Source organism: Gossypium arboreum, chromosome 3 (genome assembly GCF_025698485.1).
Source record: "Gossypium arboreum isolate Shixiya-1 chromosome 3, ASM2569848v2, whole genome shotgun sequence".
Classification (NCBI taxonomy): domain Eukaryota; kingdom Viridiplantae; phylum Streptophyta; class Magnoliopsida; order Malvales; family Malvaceae; genus Gossypium; species Gossypium arboreum.
In genome coordinates this window covers 4,084,970-4,104,260 of record NC_069072.1, presented here as the reverse complement: position 1 = coordinate 4,104,260, position 19,291 = coordinate 4,084,970, and the positions used below count along the sequence as shown (strand labels likewise).

General features: G+C 32.3%; 2 protein-coding genes and 1 long non-coding RNA gene across 5 annotated transcripts in view; 1 reads left to right on the top strand and 2 right to left on the bottom strand.

Annotated features, from left to right (window-relative positions):
• Window positions 1-4,302: 4,302 nt before the first annotated feature.
• On the top strand, window positions 4,303-7,270 carry LOC108474383 (root phototropism protein 3-like). The gene is made up of 4 exons (XM_017776288.2): window positions 4,303-4,928; window positions 5,009-5,078; window positions 5,166-6,470; window positions 6,544-7,270. The coding sequence occupies exons 1-4, from the start codon at window positions 4,816-4,818 to the stop codon at window positions 7,090-7,092; spliced, it is 2,037 nt and encodes a 678-aa protein (XP_017631777.1). The 5' UTR covers window positions 4,303-4,815; the 3' UTR covers window positions 7,093-7,270.
• A 2,556-nt stretch (window positions 7,271-9,826) lies between these two features.
• Window positions 9,827-19,291, bottom strand: part of LOC108474663 (uncharacterized) — an 85,473-nt gene continuing 76,008 nt past the window's right edge. Inside the window, exon 5 of the long non-coding RNA XR_008279880.1 lies at window positions 9,827-9,844. This is a non-coding gene — a long non-coding RNA (uncharacterized LOC108474663). The remainder of the gene's footprint in view (window positions 9,845-19,291) is intronic.
• Window positions 11,909-16,012, bottom strand: LOC108476063 (transcription factor bHLH143-like). 3 transcript variants are annotated; one of them, XM_053025421.1, is made up of 5 exons: window positions 15,781-16,012; window positions 14,732-14,879; window positions 14,315-14,468; window positions 14,026-14,187; window positions 11,909-13,933 (listed from the first exon to the last, which is right to left on the bottom strand). In XM_053025421.1, exon 5 carries the CDS (start codon window positions 13,914-13,916, stop codon window positions 12,783-12,785), a length of 1,134 nt encoding a protein of 377 aa, XP_052881381.1. In that variant the 5' UTR covers window positions 13,917-13,933; window positions 14,026-14,187; window positions 14,315-14,468; window positions 14,732-14,879; window positions 15,781-16,012; the 3' UTR covers window positions 11,909-12,782. The 3 variants fall into 3 exon arrangements, with proteins under 3 accessions (XP_052881381.1, XP_017633620.1, XP_017633619.1); XM_017778131.2 differs by having other exon boundaries at window positions 14,750-14,879; XM_017778130.2 differs by having other exon boundaries at window positions 14,315-14,879.

Genomic DNA, 19,291 nt, shown 5'->3' with positions numbered 1-19,291 from the left:
AATGGGTATATTGATTAATTCTTAAGTTCAATTCACATCAAAACATTGAAAACTTTAATCGAATATCAACCACACATTCACATTAATTAAGTGGAACACATATAGTAACTTAACAAGCCATTTTCGCATGGCTATACATTTATACATCATCAAAAAGATACTTATTTAACAACAAAAAGTCAAGCCTATACATGCCATTATCAAAGTTTAACTACTAGAGTACCGAATATGCTTAGATAGTGTGGACGACTTCGACTTTGAAATCCCCGAGACCGTAGCTAACGAACGAGATCTATAAAATAGAGGATTAAGGGAAACAAAGTAAGCATTTTTATGCTTAGTAAGTTTTAAGTAATGAAATCATTTAAAATTAAAGCATAGCATTCATAATGCTTATCATCTTTTCTTTGATCGAATATAACATGACTAAATATACTACTATTGTTCATGCAAGTCATTCTAAATTATTCCTTAAACACCATTTCATATCAAGTAGATAACTTCTTTTTTTTTTTATTCAACCAACTTCATTATTTGACCGAATACATCTAATTCAATTTCAAGGCTCAATAAATACATATATGCATATTCACATATTCATGTTACTTCACACTTCAACTAATATACTCACATGCTCAGAGCCAATCTTAACATATTTTCACTTGAAACAAAATTCATGTATCCTGAATAAATTATAGATTTCATACAACCATAAGCAATGACTAACAGAGCACTATCCAAATGAATAATCACAATTTAAACCAAATCAAATTTTACAACGTATATACGGTACATACCTGACCATCTTAGGGTTGTGAGCCCATTAATTTGAATTATTACAGCAAGATCACACATTTCCAACATAATTGCCTTCGGGACTTAGCCCGGATATAACACCAGCACGAATGCCTTCGGGATTTAGCCCGGATATAACACCAGCACGAATAACACCAGTACGAATGCCTTCGGGACTTAGCCTGGATATAACACTAGCACGAATGCCTTCGGGACTTAGCCCGGATATAAATCTCACACAAGGGCTGCGGGTCTTAGCCCATTGAAAATCCTCAATTATCGTGTACACATATATATATATATATCATAGTACATTAGCATTTCATTTACATTACTAGAACACAGCACAACATGCTTATCAACCATTCCACTTTCGGCTCAATAGCCATATACAAGAACACGACTTCGTTTCGCTATCTAACATGTTTTCTATAACCATTCGGCTACAAGTCATATGCACAAATTATTTATCTCACTACTTAATTCAAGTAGAACCATTAGGTTACAAATTATATATTATGCTTATATATAATGATTTTATCAAATCATAAACTAAGTTCCATTAGTCAAAGACTTACCTCGGATGTTTTGAACAGTTGCGGATAGGCTACTCGATTGCTTTCTCCTTTCCCTTCTTTGATTTAGTTCTTCTTTGCTCTTGAGCTTTAAATTTGAACAAATGAATTTGTTTAATTACTTACTCAACTTTAATTCTTTAATAGTCACATTTGAAAAATCATATAATTTCAATGCAATTTATGTTTAATAAAATGTGCCATGACTATATATCATGCTTATTATATACACGAATTTATTTATATAATATATATATGTATAACCGAATGTCTCTATGTCACAAGGTACTTACATAAGGCATATATATATATACTTATGTGTGACTAACACAATTTAATCAATTACTCATTTTATGCACAATCACGTAAATACACATATATATAATTATAACATGCCTTAATATCTCATATTTCACATTCGGCCCTAACCACTCAAACTTAGCTTTATTATACAATTTCCATTCCATGATCAAATGTAGCAAATTGCACATAGGTTTTACCCATGCTAAACAATGACTGAATATATATTTCAAAGAAATAACTTACTTAATACATAACTCACATGACCAAAGTACATATAACCCTAATGACTGAATGTATATCACCACAATTCCTATGACTTAACCAATTACCCTTTTAGCCGAATATCCATTAAACATCTAGTCCACATACACAAACACAATCTCTTAAGGCTTATTATATTTTCAAGTACACATCAAATCTATATAGCCGAATATATATATATATTTAGCTCATCGAACCGATACTTAATCCTATTTTCCCCTAACACAAATGTATTCGGCAATGACCACAACCATTTAACCAACCTTAAAAACAAACCACAACATTTTAAATTCATCTTATTACCCCCAATGACCGAATGCACATATATATATATAAAAACTCAAATAACACAATTTTCTTTCCAAAGTGCATATGTATATATATACATACGGCAACTACAATTCATACCTCCAAACAATGAATTCAACTTATTCATTTAAGTTACTTTAACATATAAATAACATCTTCCAAAAACTCCTCAAATTAACACAAATTTATCAACTTGCCGAATGGTTAGATGTTCAAGGATTCATGCATTTAAAACATGGGTTAACTAAACTATGCACTTATCAATTTAATCTCATAATCAATTAAAATAAAAATCACAATGCATACCTTTAATTTGGGATAGCCATGGCCGAATGCCTTGGTTTCTTCTTCAAATTTTTTTTCATTTTTCTTTCTCAATTTCGACAATGAAGAAAGAAAGATGAGCATCCCTTAATTTTTATTATCTTTACCTTATTTTACTAATTATTTATTATTTCTACATAATGCCATTTCTTATTATAATACTTAAATAAACATATATTTACCATCAACCATCATTATGGCCGGCCACCATAAATAAAAAAATAGATATTTCACATGCAAGTCCAAACTTTTTATGACATGCATTAATAGACCACTTTTAATTTTACCTATCATCTTTCACAATTATTTCATATAAGTCCTATTTAATAATTTCACATACAAATGACAAAATTAAAGCATGAAACTTTCACACATGCATGTACACATATAATAAGCATAGAATATAACAATTAATTATTTTTTTATAACTCAGTTTTATGGTTCCGAAACCACTTTTCGACTAGGGTCAAATTAGGGCTGTCACATAGATTATTAAATTGGATTATAATAATGCATTGATTATTCCAATATTCTTGGATCAATCTACAAAATTACATAGATAATTAGATTGTGTTCATTAGATTACATGCCTATGTCTCGCCAATTAATTATAATTAAATTTAGGATAAACTACATAGATAATCTTTCAATTACCAAAAAAAAAATTCATTTTAGGCACTCAAGATGAAAAAAGTTGTAATTTAAGCACTCACGTTATATAATTTAGTCGTTTTGGTCACTGTTACATGCAGTTAAAAATATTGGTATAATAACAAATTTAACCCTTAACTTTTTCATATTATATAAATTTAGTTATAATCTTAAAAATTAACCCTCAAAATTTATAAATATTCTCAATTTGATCCTAATTTTAAAAAAATTTAAAAATACATAAAAATTAAATTAAATAAAAATCTCCAGCCTCTCCCCTTCTCCCATCGGACCCCCCACCACCACCATCGTTCCTCTCCCTCTCTATTGCTACAAATTAAGTATTAGAATTTGCAAATAAATCCAGAAGGGCAGGTTACAAGAGAGATCCAAATACAAGCAAATGAAATTGCAGCTATAGAAGGAGAAAAACCAATACAAGTCATGCATCTATGTTAGTATAGCAGTCATAAAGACTGTATTTTTCATAATTTCTAAGTGGTTACTAATGTGCATAACAGCGTAGATATCATACCTAATGACAAAGACATCGCGAAACTCTTCTTCCATGCTTCCAACCATATATTTGTGGAAAGGAAGTATAGTTAGAGCCTTAGAGGTAAGCTGAAGAGATGATATACATTTAGTTCCACCTGTTGCTGCAAATTAAGGATTAGCAGTAGAGAGGGAGAGGAAAGGGGGTGAAAGGGGTTTTTATTTTATTAAATATTATAATAAAATTTAAATCTCTTATTATGTATTTTTATGTATTTTTTAGAATGAGGATAAATTGAGAATATTTGTAAATTTTGAAGGTTATTTTTTAAAATTATGACTAAATTGATATATTATGTAAAAATTAAGAACTAAATTTATTATTATATTAATTTTTTAACTTTCAAAATAAATGAATTACGGAACAGAGATACTTAGCTTGCGAACATTTTACTTTGGGTGACTGAAAAGAAATTTTTTCATAGTTATTAAGAAAAACATAAATTTAAGTGTATATTTTAGCAATGGCATTTTGGTAATTCAAACCTTTCGTCAAACACCTGTTGGGTCGTGTTACGTAAACATAGCAGCTCTATATTCTATCTCTGTCAAACCGAGGAATGTTTTTCTTTTTTCTAAAGATTATGCATTTAAAATTTATAAAAAAGATGAAAAAAAAAACAGTAACATAACAATGGTAGAGAGAGGAAAAGAAATTGAATCTCCGTTCTCCACTGTTTTTTCTTTCTTTTTCTTCTTTTATAAAAGAAGTATCAAAATTTTTGCAAGGCAAAACCATCCAAAATTGATCCAAGAACAGTGAGATACTATACTACAAGTCCCCATTACCTCACAGCCTGTAAGCAAAAAAAAAAAAAAAACACCTTGAAAATCCGTGAGAAAGCCGACAATTTCAAGATAATTCCAAGCATCCCATGTGGGATTCTTCCTTTTCTTCCTCTCATCAACTCTCTCTTTGTTATTGTGTCACCACTTAGTAGTTCTTCTTCGTTTTCTTTTTTCTGTAATTTTTTCCCCTCATTTTCTCTTCCTTTTTTTAGTGTAAGAGTCACTTTAACCTGAGCCAAAACCCAGTTCGAATATGTGGGAATCAGAGACCGAATCTGTCAGAGGTAGAGAGTATGGCAATGGTGTTCTTAGTTCCAACAAACATGGTGTCAAAACTGATGGGTTTGAACTTAGAGGCCAGTCCTGGTATATTTATGTTCATGGACCTTACTTAACTTTCTGGGTTTTTCTTTTTGTTTCTAGGTTTACATTTATTTTGTTTGCAGGTATGTTGCTACTGATATTCCAAGTGACCTTTTAGTTCAAGTTGGAGATGTCAATTTTCACTTGCACAAGGTAGCTGTTTATCTAGAACTTCAAAAAAAAATTTAAAGCTCTAAAACCATAAATTTCTTCTCACTTATTTTTATTTTCTCGGGAAAGTATCCTATGCTTTCTCGAAGTGGAAAAGTGAATAGGCTTATATATGAATCCAACAACCCAGATTTAAACAAAATTGCTTTGGAAGATCTCCCTGGTGGACCAGAAGCATTTGAGTTAGCAGCTAAATTCTGCTATGGGATTGCAGTGGATTTAACAGCAGGGAACATATCTGGTTTACGATGTGCTGCAGAGTACCTTGAAATGACAGAGGATTTGGACGAAGGTAACCTTATATTCAAAACCGAAGCGTTTTTAAGCTATGTGGTGTTATCTTCATGGAGGGATTCGATACTGGTGTTGAAAAGCTGTGAGAAACTGTCGCCATGGGCGGAGAACCTTCAAATTGTGCGGCGCTGCAGTGAGTCTATAGCTTGGAAGGCTTGTGCTAATCCGAAAGGGATTAAGTGGGCGTATACTGGGAAACCGAGTAAGGCTTCGAGTCCGAAATGGAATGATTTGAAGGATTCTAGCCCCAGTAGGAGTCAACCTGTGCCTCCAGATTGGTGGTTCGAGGACGTTTCGATCCTTAGGACCGATCATTTCGTGAGGGTTATTACGGCGATCAAGGTGAAGGGTATGCGGTTTGAGTTGATTGGGGCGTCGATCATGCATTACGCGGCGAAATGGCTTCCAGGGTTGATAAAAGATGGTCAGGGGCAGGGGCCAGCGGATGATATGAGTATTAGTACCAATAGTAATAGTAGTGGCGGTACTGGTAGTAGTAGTTGGAAAGGCGGACTACATATGATTGTAGCCGGGACGAAGGAAGATACTCCATCGATTCAGGCTAAAGATCAACGGATGATCATTGAGAGCCTGATTAGCATAATCCCGCCGCAGAAAGACAGCGTTTCCTGCAGTTTCTTACTTCGGCTTTTGCGGATGGCTAACATGTTGAAAGTGGCACCAGCTTTGGTAACCGAATTGGAGAAACGAGTCGGGATGCAGTTTGAACAAGCTACTCTGGCGGATCTTCTCATTCCTTCTTACAATAAAAGTGAAACCATGTACGATGTGGACCTTGTTCAGAGACTATTGGAACATTTCCTTGTTCAAGAACAGACGGAAAGTTCGAGCCCGAGTAGACCGCCTTTTTCGGACAAACACATGTATGAAGGAACACAAAGGAGCAACAATCCGAATGCCAAGATGAGAGTTGCCAGGCTTGTTGATAGTTATCTTACGGAAGTTTCGAGAGATCGAAACCTGTCATTGACAAAGTTTCAGGTACTGGCTGAAGCTTTGCCAGAATCTGCAAGGACCTGCGATGACGGACTTTATCGAGCTATCGATTCCTATCTTAAGGTAATCTCTTTATCCACATATTGCAAATGGTGGTATCATTGAGATCAAATGGGGTAACAAAATTCAATTGCAGGCACATCCGACACTGTCCGAACATGAAAGGAAGCGACTCTGCCGTGTCATGGACTGCCAAAAGCTCTCGATTGATGCCTGCATGCATGCTGCACAAAATGAACGGCTCCCCCTGCGTATTGTGGTACAAGTTCTCTTCTCGGAGCAAGTGAAAATAAGCAATGCATTGGCCAACAGCACACTCAAAGACCCTGTGGAAACTCAATACCAACCATTGATACCGAATCACAAGACATTACTCGAAGCAACGCCGCTATCGTTCCAAGAAGGATGGGCAGCCGCTAAGAAGGACATCAACACACTCAAGTTCGAGCTCGAGAGCGTCAAGGCCAAGTACCTCGAGCTCCAAAACGACATGGAGAACTTACAACGACAATTTGAAAAGATGTCGAAGCAAAAACAAACATCGGCATGGACAAACGGATGGAAGAAACTGAGCAAACTCACCAAGATGACAGCCGTGGAAAACCACGACATCGGACCTCAAATTTCGACCACGGCAGAACAGACTCGAAAGACACCGAGAAGATGGAGAAATTCGATTTCGTAAAAGAGGTGCCTTAAAACTCTACATTTCCCATCATGTGTTAGCCTTCCCTCTTTTTTTTTTTTTTTGTCTTGAAATTTTTGAGGAAATTGCAGTGTTGATGTTTTACAGTGATTACCATGATAAAAAAGAAAAAGAAAAACCCACCACCATGAAAATAACTTCAAATTGTTATTCAAAATTTGTTTGTGTTTCTATGTGATTTTGCTTGATGTGTTCATTCTTCTGTAATTCCAATTTAGTCCCAATGCCTGCCAAATCAAATATGCTAATGGAACAGGGCACATAGATATTGTCAAATCTATCACCACTCTTGATGTTTATTGCATAATATGTTGCTGCTTTTAAGATAAATATTAAATATCAAATATGTTTAAGAACTAAGTTTAATTGAAATTTTTTATTGAATTATTAAATAAACCATGTCATAGAGATTAAATAGGATGTACTAAATTTCTTTAACAAAAATATGATATGAAACTTCATTTCATTTTATAAAAGACAAAGTCCGAGAAAGCCTAACAAAGCCACAAACCTAGATGCATTAAGTAAAGAAAGCAATAGAGGACCCAACACTAGATATCTTGAAAGATTAGTAAACCTAAATTTTATGGCGAGAAAAAGAGCGTCCATTGCTTGAATCAAACCTTTTGCCTAAATAGAAACAAAGAAGAGCACCCAACACAATTTCTATGCCTTCTCAACCAACACACGTTTTGCCATCAATTATGATATGGTGTGTCTCTATACAATTCATTGCTTCCATGATAGTGGAAATATCTCCAACTTAAATCATCATATGCAATGGAATCCCTGACAAAATTAAGTTCTTGTAGAAACTCAATAGACGAAAAGTCACTAGGGCTTAGAGAATGCGAACCATCATTGGACTCGAGCACTAAAGCACGACTCGACCCTTAGGCCCCCTGGAATTTCTTATTTCGATGGCTTGTCCTCATCCTACTGGAAAAATTGTCTGGAGTTTGACATTGAGACACAGTCAGGGACAGTGTAGGGGATGGTGGCTGACTATTCAACGGCCAAAAAGTCGACCACCATGACTACAACTAAAACCTTAAACAGTCACTCGGGATCTCCAACCAGAGATCCGCGCTGTCTGGCAAAAAAGGGGAGGCAAAGAGTCATTAGTGTGCTTAAAACGAGAGAGATCAAACAACTACTGATGGAAGATAGCGCGACAGATTTAAAGAAAAAACCTCCATTCAGAACAAATGGATTGTAGATTTTGCATCCCTAGTCAAACATAAAAAATCATAAAAGAAATCAATCATACAAACAACCATAAAGCAAAACATATAATTATTTGGATGCAGAGATAAGGATATGAACTACCAATAATTTAATTATATGGTGCAGGGATAAGGTTATGGTACAAATTAGAAGAACCAAACCCTAATATCATTCATGTGAGTAGTTAAAACCCAACAAAAACAAATAAGTCCCACCAACAAAATGAAATTGAAAAGAACTTGCTTGAATTTATATGAAATTCTGTCTCTCTCTTTTCAAAATTCAATAACAAAATTCATTTCAATTTTTTGAAAATTCTTATTAACTTTTCTAATTTCTTCTCAAAGTTTTAATTAAACCCTCCATATTTAAAAAAAATTCATTAAATCTCTATTTTCTTTTTAGAATTTATTAGTTAAACCCTAATTTTTAATAAAATTTCACTAACTCCTAATTTTAAAAATATATTAAATTCTTTACTTTTTTTAAAGATTTTAATTAAGCCCCAAATTTTAAACGTTGATTTCATCACCGTTGAATTACTAATTAATGATATGTTTTGTACGTGGCATTTTAGCTAAGGGATATGAATTGTGTAGCTCATATAGTAGCACTTGAAGCGGTAAAAGTACAATGAAGATATTTATATTAAGAGTCAGATTATATTTTCTTTTTTTACTCAAAAAATAAATAAATTAGTCCTTATACATTAGGTTAAAAAGCAAATTAGGCTTTTCTATTAAAAATCTCATCAATTTGTACTGTTAAAAAATGGTGTGACTGACGAAATAACCATATATTGACATGTGGCATATCACGTGTACCGCGGACGTACAAAGACCGATTTTTAACAATAGAAATTGATAGAATTACTATCAGACAGACCAATTTGCTCTTTTATCTAATTTATAGAAACTAATTTATCCATTTTTAAATAAAACGAACAAAATACGATCTAACTTTTAATACCAGAGCTTCCATATTTCTTCTATCCACTTAAACCTGCTTAACAAATCATTCCATGTATAGAATCCTGCGAACTAATATTTTATGCCATAGTTGAATCAAAGGCCACAAAATTCAAAACGTATCCTCAAATCCCTCAAATTAAACAATAATCTCATCAATAGTTTCACACTAATCACCAAAAACAGGAAAAGACAGCTCTCCAACAATGGAATCACAAAATATAAATCTTTCTTTCACATACATACATCATATATGCAGGCATGAAATAGATATGGCAACAATAAGCAAGAGTGCGTGTGTGATTTGAGAGATAACAAAGAAAGCTACAATTTTGTCCACATATTCTGACATTATAGTATCATCCTTATTTTGTAGTTTTGGATGCTACTCAACAAGGTGTAATTTTTGGGATTAGGACAATTATTTTATGTTTTTTTTTTTTTTAAGTGTAAGAAATTTTAATGCTATAACTTAAACATAAAAAATATTTTTGAAAAAAATTGAAACTCATCGTTACTTTTTTTTTAAAAGCAACCTAAATACAAACTAATTACAAAGTGAGCTTTTGAGCAAGGCTAACACACTAGCCTTATTAATAGAGGAGACTGCTAATTCCTCTTTTTGGATTTCTTCAAAAACTGTCAGGTTTTGACTTGTGTAAAAAGTTAATTTAGCTGTGCTGTAATTTTATTTAACTTATTGGGAATGTGTTCCATGACCCGATGCTTAACTTTTGCTAAAATTTAATGAATTCTTCTAATAAGAGTAGAGTTTGAATCAGTCGATGAAAATTCTTAAATAGCCTCAATCATTTTCAGACTATCTACTTGAATCAAGACACCCTCAAAATGTTTATTTTGAATAAGAGACAACCCATTTAGAATGCCCCACAATTCAGCATTAAAGACAGAACATTCACCCAAAAATCTATTTATCCCAAAATCCAATCCCCATTACCATACCTCAGTGCTCCTTCAGTAGCAGCTGTACTGGACACAGCTTGAACCGCACCATCAATGCATAAATTGATCCAATTCTCCGGCATATGAAAGATTGGCTTCGGCGTCTGCTGTCTAGATAAATCCTTCTTATGAAAAGAGGCATATTGTTTTGCCCATGTATAAAAATTCTTCACAATGTCACCTGCATTCCAAGAGACCCATTGGAAGATAAAAAGGTTCCGATTTTTCTATATTCTCCAAGCTAACAAACCAAATAGGCTTGGCCGAACAACATCGCCCGTAGCTAGATTAGGACTAAGTAAATTAAACCTAACCCAATCATGAAGATTACCTGCAAAGAAACGCCCACATAACACATTTGGCACAACGTGCATCTAAGTTTCCTCAGTTGTAGAGCAATTTTCGATGGCATGTAAAGTATATTCAAAAGAACTCATCGTTACTAATTAATTTTGTGTTATTCTTCTAATTCTCAGCCCTTTAATAAGAATTGGAATAAACACTTAATTTAATGGAATTTATTAATTAAAATGATTCATGTGTTATTAAAATAAGATCTATTAATTCAATTAATAAATGGTTTTAGATACACTCTTAATTAAAATAAACTTTTAACTGATTTAAATTAAAAATAAAATTTTAAAATAATAATAATAAAATATCAAGATTATATAAATTTTCTTCTAAACAACCATCACCTTACCTTTTGTTTTTTCTTTTAATTAACAAGCCTACCATTAACTGCAATTATGATAATATAATGTGACCATAAACATATTTTAATAAGCATTTAAAACATTACATTCTAAAAGAGAATAAGATTTAAATTTTATGGATAAAATTGTTGAAAGGAATAATTACGAACCTCAAACATGAACCATAAAACAAAAATGAAAATGAAAAAAATAATATATATATATATATATATATATTTGTGTTGAATGAGATGTGTGATGATCTTGAAATGGGCACCAATGCATACATGGTTCATATGTATGGCTTCCAAAGTGGACAGATATATGTATATTCTGGAGAGGTGGGAGACAAAAAAATATCTAACCCTACAGTTTGAGGCAATGAGAAAAAAGGGAATGCATGAACCCATAAAATGCCTCAAAAGTCCACTCTGAATATCTCTCAATTTACCTCTTTTGTCTTTTCATTCTTTTTCTTTATTGGACGATTAAGTTTTCATCCAACACTATGAATCACAAGTTAATATTTTTATCACATTATAACTAGTAATATGGGTTTAAATGGAATGAGATGTAAATTTGTTGAGCCAGAAATACCGTACCTTCAAATCATATATGTGCTTCTTCTTTTTTACCGTTTTCTTGGTGATCAAATTTAACTTTACAGAAAAGCACCAAATTGACAAAGATGAGTGAATGTTAAGGCTAATTGTGATATTACCGTCTCTTTTCTACTTTAATATATGCATTATATTCACATTTAAAATTTTAACACATTTATACCTCATTTTGCTACTAACGTAATAATATGAAAAAAAAAAATTATTTATTATATATCTAATAATTAGACATAAAATAAAGAATAATTAACACAAATTTAAACTTCAAATTAAAAATATGAATATAATAACTCTTGTAGCCATCATTGAAATATAAAGTTGATTATTGGAAAAACTAAAGGAAATCACAACCAATATTATTACATTAAAACTGAAAACGAGAGTACAACAAACAAACAAGCCATAGTTTGGAGCTTTAAACTCAACAGAGTCATGCTCCAATTATGAATACAAACAAAGACCCTGCATGAGCCATAAAGAAGGAAACACACATATAACTTGTACATGAACCAGAAAAAGAAAAAGACCGAACTTTTTTTACTACAGGATTTGATGGAAGGTGGAACCTTGAAAAGAAGAAAAGAAAAAGAAGAAACTAAATAATCTCTCTTCAGTTCACTGCATGCATGTACATGTACATCCCCACCCTAGAAACTTTTGTCTTCATGCTTGTAACAAAGATTAAAATATCAAACATGACGTGTTTTCAAAGGTAATAATAAAAGAGGAACAGGGTGGGAAATGGGACCCAGTTTCACCTAACGCGCATGCACTGAATCCTTGGGGGCTCAGGAGGGGCCTTGTTTTTACAGCACATACCACTACTACCAGCCTCCCCATGCGTTCAAAGCATTGGTGACTTAACACATCCCATGGCAAAAAAGCTATCCATGATCATCATTTCAGGTCAACAAACAAAACCCTCATCTTTTTTTAAGCAAAAAGAGCTAATAGCATACCTTGCATTGCTGCCTTTGTTGGCCCCCCATTATATAAGGCTCCCTTGAGAAAGTAAAAGATGACAAACAAACCGTCCCCACAGAGCAAAAGCCGGTGTAGTGATTTCAAATTCATCAATCATTCTTGGTTAAGACTATGGTTCTTTTATTCTTTTTTCTTTTTTCTTTTTTTTTTTAATTTCATCCTTCTTTTCCCACCACTTAGCCAACAAGTTACTAGAAAGGAAGGAGTGTAACCTAGAAGTGGTTCACTCCTAAAGTCTCGGCTTCGAGCTTTAAAGACTTCAAGTAATCTACAGATTCATCAAGGAGCAGAAATGGGTCCTTTCCTTTTGTACCAGGTATTATGCTCTCAAGGATTTTTAGTGTCAAGCGAATCTTATCCTTCATTGACTGTTCAGTATGTAAAATCTCCCCTCGGTAGCTTGATTCTGCATTGCTATCATACTCGTGAGAGCCTTCCGATTTCACTGAACAAGCGGCATCCACCATTATCAATTGCTTATGCCCACCATTCAGTAGTTTTTGCCTTTTGTTTGGACCATCAGAACTAGCAACTTGCTCAATTACATCATTATCATGGTCTTGATTCTGAAAGCTTCGCTTAATTCCAATTGGAGAGTGAGCTGTGCTCATTACTTCATCATCGTCACAATCATCATCACCAACACCAAAATCATCCTCCTCTTCATCAGAGTAAAGCAAAGCATTAAGTTCTTCAGTGTCTTCACGCATCTCACTCCCTTCAACCCCCAAACGGTTCTCATCATATTCCTCCTGTAAAGCTGGTGGTGTCGGAATAAGAGTATTTGTCTTAACTGCTTGCAACCCTTCATGGATATCAAGAGATGAAGCTAGCTCTGTAATGGCAGTTGCCGCATGCTGATGCGGTGATCGGAAAGAGCCACAAATTAACCTTGTCTGACTCCCTGAATGATCAAAAATTATCAGCCCTTTCTGAAAGGAGCCAGAGACAAAATTAGCTGCAGCCCTGCCAGTGTGCCCATTAGCAATCATGAATTGCTGCTCATTGAGAAATGAACCTCGAGAGGGCAACGAAGTAGGGAAACTGGGGTATAACTGCTGAAGCAACCCATGAGGTTGATACTTTTGTTCGGCTTTTAAGATAGAAATATCTGCAGACCCTGGCATTGCAATATTTGCAGGAAGCACATGAGTGCCGTAATTCATACCAGGAACCAAAGACCCCAATTTTGACACACTCACGGAAAGTATGTGACTGCTAGAATTTATACATGCAGGCAAGCATTCTGGCTGCCTGGGCTCTAACGATGCACTCATGCAACTTAACTCGGGCAGTCGCCAAGAAGAATGCTGTGGGAAAACCCAAGAATTATTGGTCTTAACCATCCAACTAGAACAAACTCCTGCAGAATACAAATAATAATTTTGTCACGGGAACCGAACCAATAAATTAGTACCAATGCAAAACAAAATGAGGCAAGTGGTAACAACATACCAGGAGATGGACAATGCTCAATACTGTAGTTTCAATTTTTAAACACTTCTTTAAGGAACAAATGTTGAAAAGAAAAACTTTATAAATTCCAGCTTGATAATATACCAAAGATACGGATTCAATCTACGTGACAGGTTTAAGCAAATGACGAAAGTACTCAGCCTGGAAGACATAAAATTGACATAATATCAGTTTAAACATCCATTTATAATAGCTATCGATACAAAGAATTAATTGAAGCAACTGTTGAGGAAAAAAGGAATTGAATGAAACTAAAATTTCAACTAACCTGGCAATCCTCCATTGGTTGAAAGCATGCAATTACTCTAACTACAATTGTTGGTTTTCCGGCAATCCCGTTTTCATGTTTCAATGCTCTAAATCTTGTTTGACTAGCTGCTTGGCACACCATAACTACGTATTTCTCCTTGGATTAATTACTCCTATCGATAATGGATGAGAACAAAGCTAAACAAATTGACCAAGATATAAGACAAATAAAATATCTACCTAGTGCTAAAGAAATGGTTTGATTGGAAGAAGTGGCAGAAGGAGCTCGAATTACGACTAGTGTTTAACTTACAATCTTTTCTAACTAATCCTATATTGATCACGAAAAAAGGAAAAAAAGTGGGTAGATCCCATTGATGGTCAAACAAGGTAGCTAATAGAAAATTAAGGTAAACTGAAAAGGCATAAATTTTACAAAATAACTCGGCAGTACAAATTCAATCGCACAACGATGCGGAACACATCAACCAAGACACTCCACCAAGGCATGCCGTTTCCCTTCTATGTTTTACCAAATTGTCCCCAGCTTTTATGTTCTTTGTTGGTACACAAACCAGATATTTCTGCAAAAAGAAAGGTCTAATTAGAAGAGAGGCACTACTACGAAAAATCGAAAACATAAGGTACGAATATGGAAGTCAAAACAGCATAAACCACTTATTATTATGAATACGAACATAACATAAAACAATTCTTATGAATATGGATGATGCATTTTTCCTTCATAGAGCCTATGTTAACTCTTCATCTTCTCTAAAGTACCTATGTTCGACACCATATTCAAACATTATATGGGGATACACTCATCCAAGCACTTACATTGAGCCCCATGAGATATCTTAGAATATAAAAGTTCATCACATACAAATTCCAATTTCATTTCAGTCTCATCATTTCTCATAATAACACTAAATAAATAAACTGATATATAAACCAAGAAAAATTTAATTCTAGAATTAAATGTAACTACTGATGTAAACAAATTTCATTATATAAAAAGGAACACGTGACTAAAAAATCGTGGAAACTGAAATATTTTAAGAAACCCAAAAAAGAAAGAACAAGTATAATAAACCCTAGAGAGATGACTACCGAAGAAAGTGATAAAAGTCACAAAACACCAAATTCAACTCAATATATATATTTTCTCTTAATTCTTAAAAAATGGAATATATATATAAGATAAAATAAAAACTATGATGAAATCAAACCCCCCAAAAAAAAAAAAAGAAATTGATTATATAAAACCCAAAGAAGCCTTCTTTTTTTTCCTCCAAAATTTTAACAATTTATCAGAAATCAACATCCAAGAACCAGATCCTCAAAAACCCAGAAATAATATGGGAAATCAAAGCCTCCCCCCCCCCCTTTTTTTAGTCAACAAACAGAAACAAAACAAGCCCATCAAGCAAACAACATACAAGAACCTGTAAAAAGGATGAAACTTTGAATATAAAAACTTACAGAAAAAAAAAAAAAAAGCTTGATATTATGGGATCCCAAAGGTACCAAAGAGATAAGCTGAAGACAGAATCTTAAGAAAACTAAGAGAGAAAAAAGAAGAGAACAGTTAAAACTCAAAAGAGGAAACAAATGTGTGTAAAAGAGGTGAGTGTGCCAAGGGACAGTGAGAATATATAGAGAATTTGGTAATTTGGCTTCCCAATTTACCCACCATTTCTTCCGCCAATTATTGCTATGCTATACCTTTTTTTTCACTGTTTCATGTACAGTAATTTACCCATTTCAGTGGTTAAATTAAATCTTTAATTACCGCTGGTTTATTTTTCCTTTACATTTTTGTTGACTGAATTTCAATAAACGGGCCTCTATTTGATCCAGGCCCATTAAACTAAGCCATGTCTCTCTTTTTCAAGAAAAAATCATTTTTTTGGGAAACATTTTATAATCTATTAATATATTAACGTAAATCTAATAAAAAATTTAATAGATTTTATATAATAATTTTAAAAATATAATTTTTAGTAAATTCAATTCTTCGGGTAACCATAATTTTTTTAAACATTAATCTTAATAGGTTCTTACCATATTTACTCGTTTTGCTATAATGTTTAGAACTAGCGATAGTCCCTTCTCAAACAATTAAATAGAAGAATAATACGCTTCATTATACTTGAACCCACATCCTCCTATACTGGTAAAAATATCAATATTAATTGAAATAAGACTCAACACCATAATTTTTAAACTTATATTCCATACAAGCTATTAAAATATTTCAATTCGAGTCGATTTTCAATTTTTTTAACTCTACCCTTAACTACATTTAGTTTTTTTTGTTTTAAAATCACATATAGGTAAGAGGTCTTTGGTTCAGGGTGTAGCCAAAGCGCAGAGGCCTGGTTGAATGGTAGAATGGTTTAATTGTTATTTTAGTACTTTCCAATATAAATAGTTCAATTTCATTCTCTTTAGATTGTTTTAAATATAAAATATGTAAATTTTGGCTGATTTCAAAAGTTAAAAAGTTAAATTAAAATCATTTTAATAAAAAAAATTTAAACTTAGTGTCCTCCCAAATTTTTTAGTTTTATCTCAACCCCCTTCCCATAACATAATTTTTAACTTCACCTCTAACTTGATTTACACTTGAAGAGCACACTTTAAAATAATGAATATTTATTGAATTAATGGACATCCGAAGAAAACAATATTGATTTATACTCACAATGACAACACAATACAATCCCAAAAAGATACCCTATTTATTAGGGGCGAAATTACATTTTGACTTTCAAAAACGATAAATTTTTAATTTAATTATTTGAAAATTATAAAGATATAAGTTAATAAAATGATGAAATTGCATTTTAACTCTCGTAAAAATACATAACTCAATTCCAGCGCCAATCCTACCTATTACGGATCGAAAAGTGGTGAAATTATCAAATCTTTGAGGTGCTGAAAAAGCATGCAACATGTAGTGAATGTTAAGAAGATGAAGCAGAGAGACAAAAACATGTGGAATACACTCATTAACAATCTAATCCACTCATTAGCAATCTGAGCAGGTGATTACCCAATTCAAATGCAACCAAAAAAGAGAATTTCCCCTTTTATTTTTAATAAGTTCTAACAAGTAATGAGTGAATGAGCCATGATCCCACAACAATAATGGTAAAGTGTGAGTTAGGTGGGACATTTTAGAATTATCCAGCCACCACTCAATCCAGTATTTCAATTACATCCCTCCACCTCCATCAATCATTTTTCTATTTTAATTATAATCCTCGTGTATTAAACCTCATGCCCCCCAATTTATTTAAATCATAAATTTTGGGTATTTTAAGAAAATTTTAAGGTAGATTAAACCATTTTTGAATAATTTTTTAATAAAAGCAAATAGTTTTTTATTGATTTGTTAAATTGAAAATGATATTTTATTTTTATTATTAAATTTTTAATATAAAAAATATTTTATTGAAACTAAAATTGTATTTTATTTTGCAATGTCAAATTACTAGAATTGTCTGCCCGGCCCAAATTTGAATTTTTTGTTGTTGTTGTTTTTAGTGTTTTGCTACTTTTTTTTTTTGTTGTTGTTTTCACTATTTTGTTACCATTTCAATATTATGTTATTACTACTTTGTTGTTATTTATTGGATATCGTATAACTCTTATTTTATTATTAATTTTATTATTATTTTAGAGACATTTGCTTGTTAAGTTACACATATCTTAATGTTATTTAAATATATAATATTTTTATATTTTTTGATTTATTATATATATTTTAAAAATTATATGAAAATAATATTAAAAATATTTTATTGAAACTAAAATTGCATTTTATGGTGCAATGTCAAATTACATATTTATGTATTCCTTACCTCAACTTTAATATTGACCAAAGCTTGATTGATCATTTTATTTATATTTCAATAATATAAAATTGAGATGATAAAGTAGATGCATTGATATTGTACATTTAAGTTTTTTTCATTCAATTAGTAACTCAAAATTAAAAATGTTAATGGTTGATTGATCTGAAAAATGGGAGGATTTAAATAAAAATATAAGTTTTAAAAATGAGTTTGGACAAAAAAATAAAATCTGTTTAAGAAATAGGTGGACCTTAGGTAGGGTTTTTTTGTCTAGGCCCAGACTAGCCCGAATTTACAATAAAAAAAAACCTCTGTTGTTTTCTCATTTTTTGCTACAGTTTTGTTGCTATTTCACTATTATGTTGTTACTATTTTGTTGTTAATGTATGGATATTGTATAACACTTGTTTTATTGTTAATTTTGCTTCTATTTTAGAGACATTTGCTTGTTAAGTTGCAGTTATCTTAATATTATTTAAATTTAAAAAATTTAAATTTATTTTGAAATTATTGGGAAACATTTATTTTAATATTTTAGTGTATTTGGTGTATTATATTTTTAATTTTTATATAAAAGTAATTTTTTAAAATATTAATACAACCGAGCCGAGTCGAGCCCAAATTTTGGCATTTTTATCTGGATCAAATTTGGACAAAAATTTAAACTCATTTTTTGGGTCGGGTCAGGCTGAGCCTAAAACTCTGTTAGGGCCCGGCCCGACCAATGGACAACTCTATTCAAAACTCATAAAAAATTTAATTAATTAATTAAAAATTAATATTTTTTTTATAAACTTCATGTCCATTTTACGGTTCATGTTTTGGATTCGTAGCTGCCTCTCCTAACAATGTCGTCTTCCTCCCTTCAAGAATGCAATGTATCTTAAATTAATATTTAAAATGACATACAATTCATTTTATGTTAAATTTAATAGTTGATAATTTTACTCATTGTTTAGCAAATGCAAATCCTTAGTTAACTTTGAAAATGGTACCTTATGTGTAATTAGTGGAAAGATTTAACCCCATAATAATAATAATTTGTATTTTAATTGAAAGATATAAAAGTGTTGAAACTTTGAATCAATCACTAGGCAATGCTTTTATAAAAGCAGCCATGCTCAGAAAGC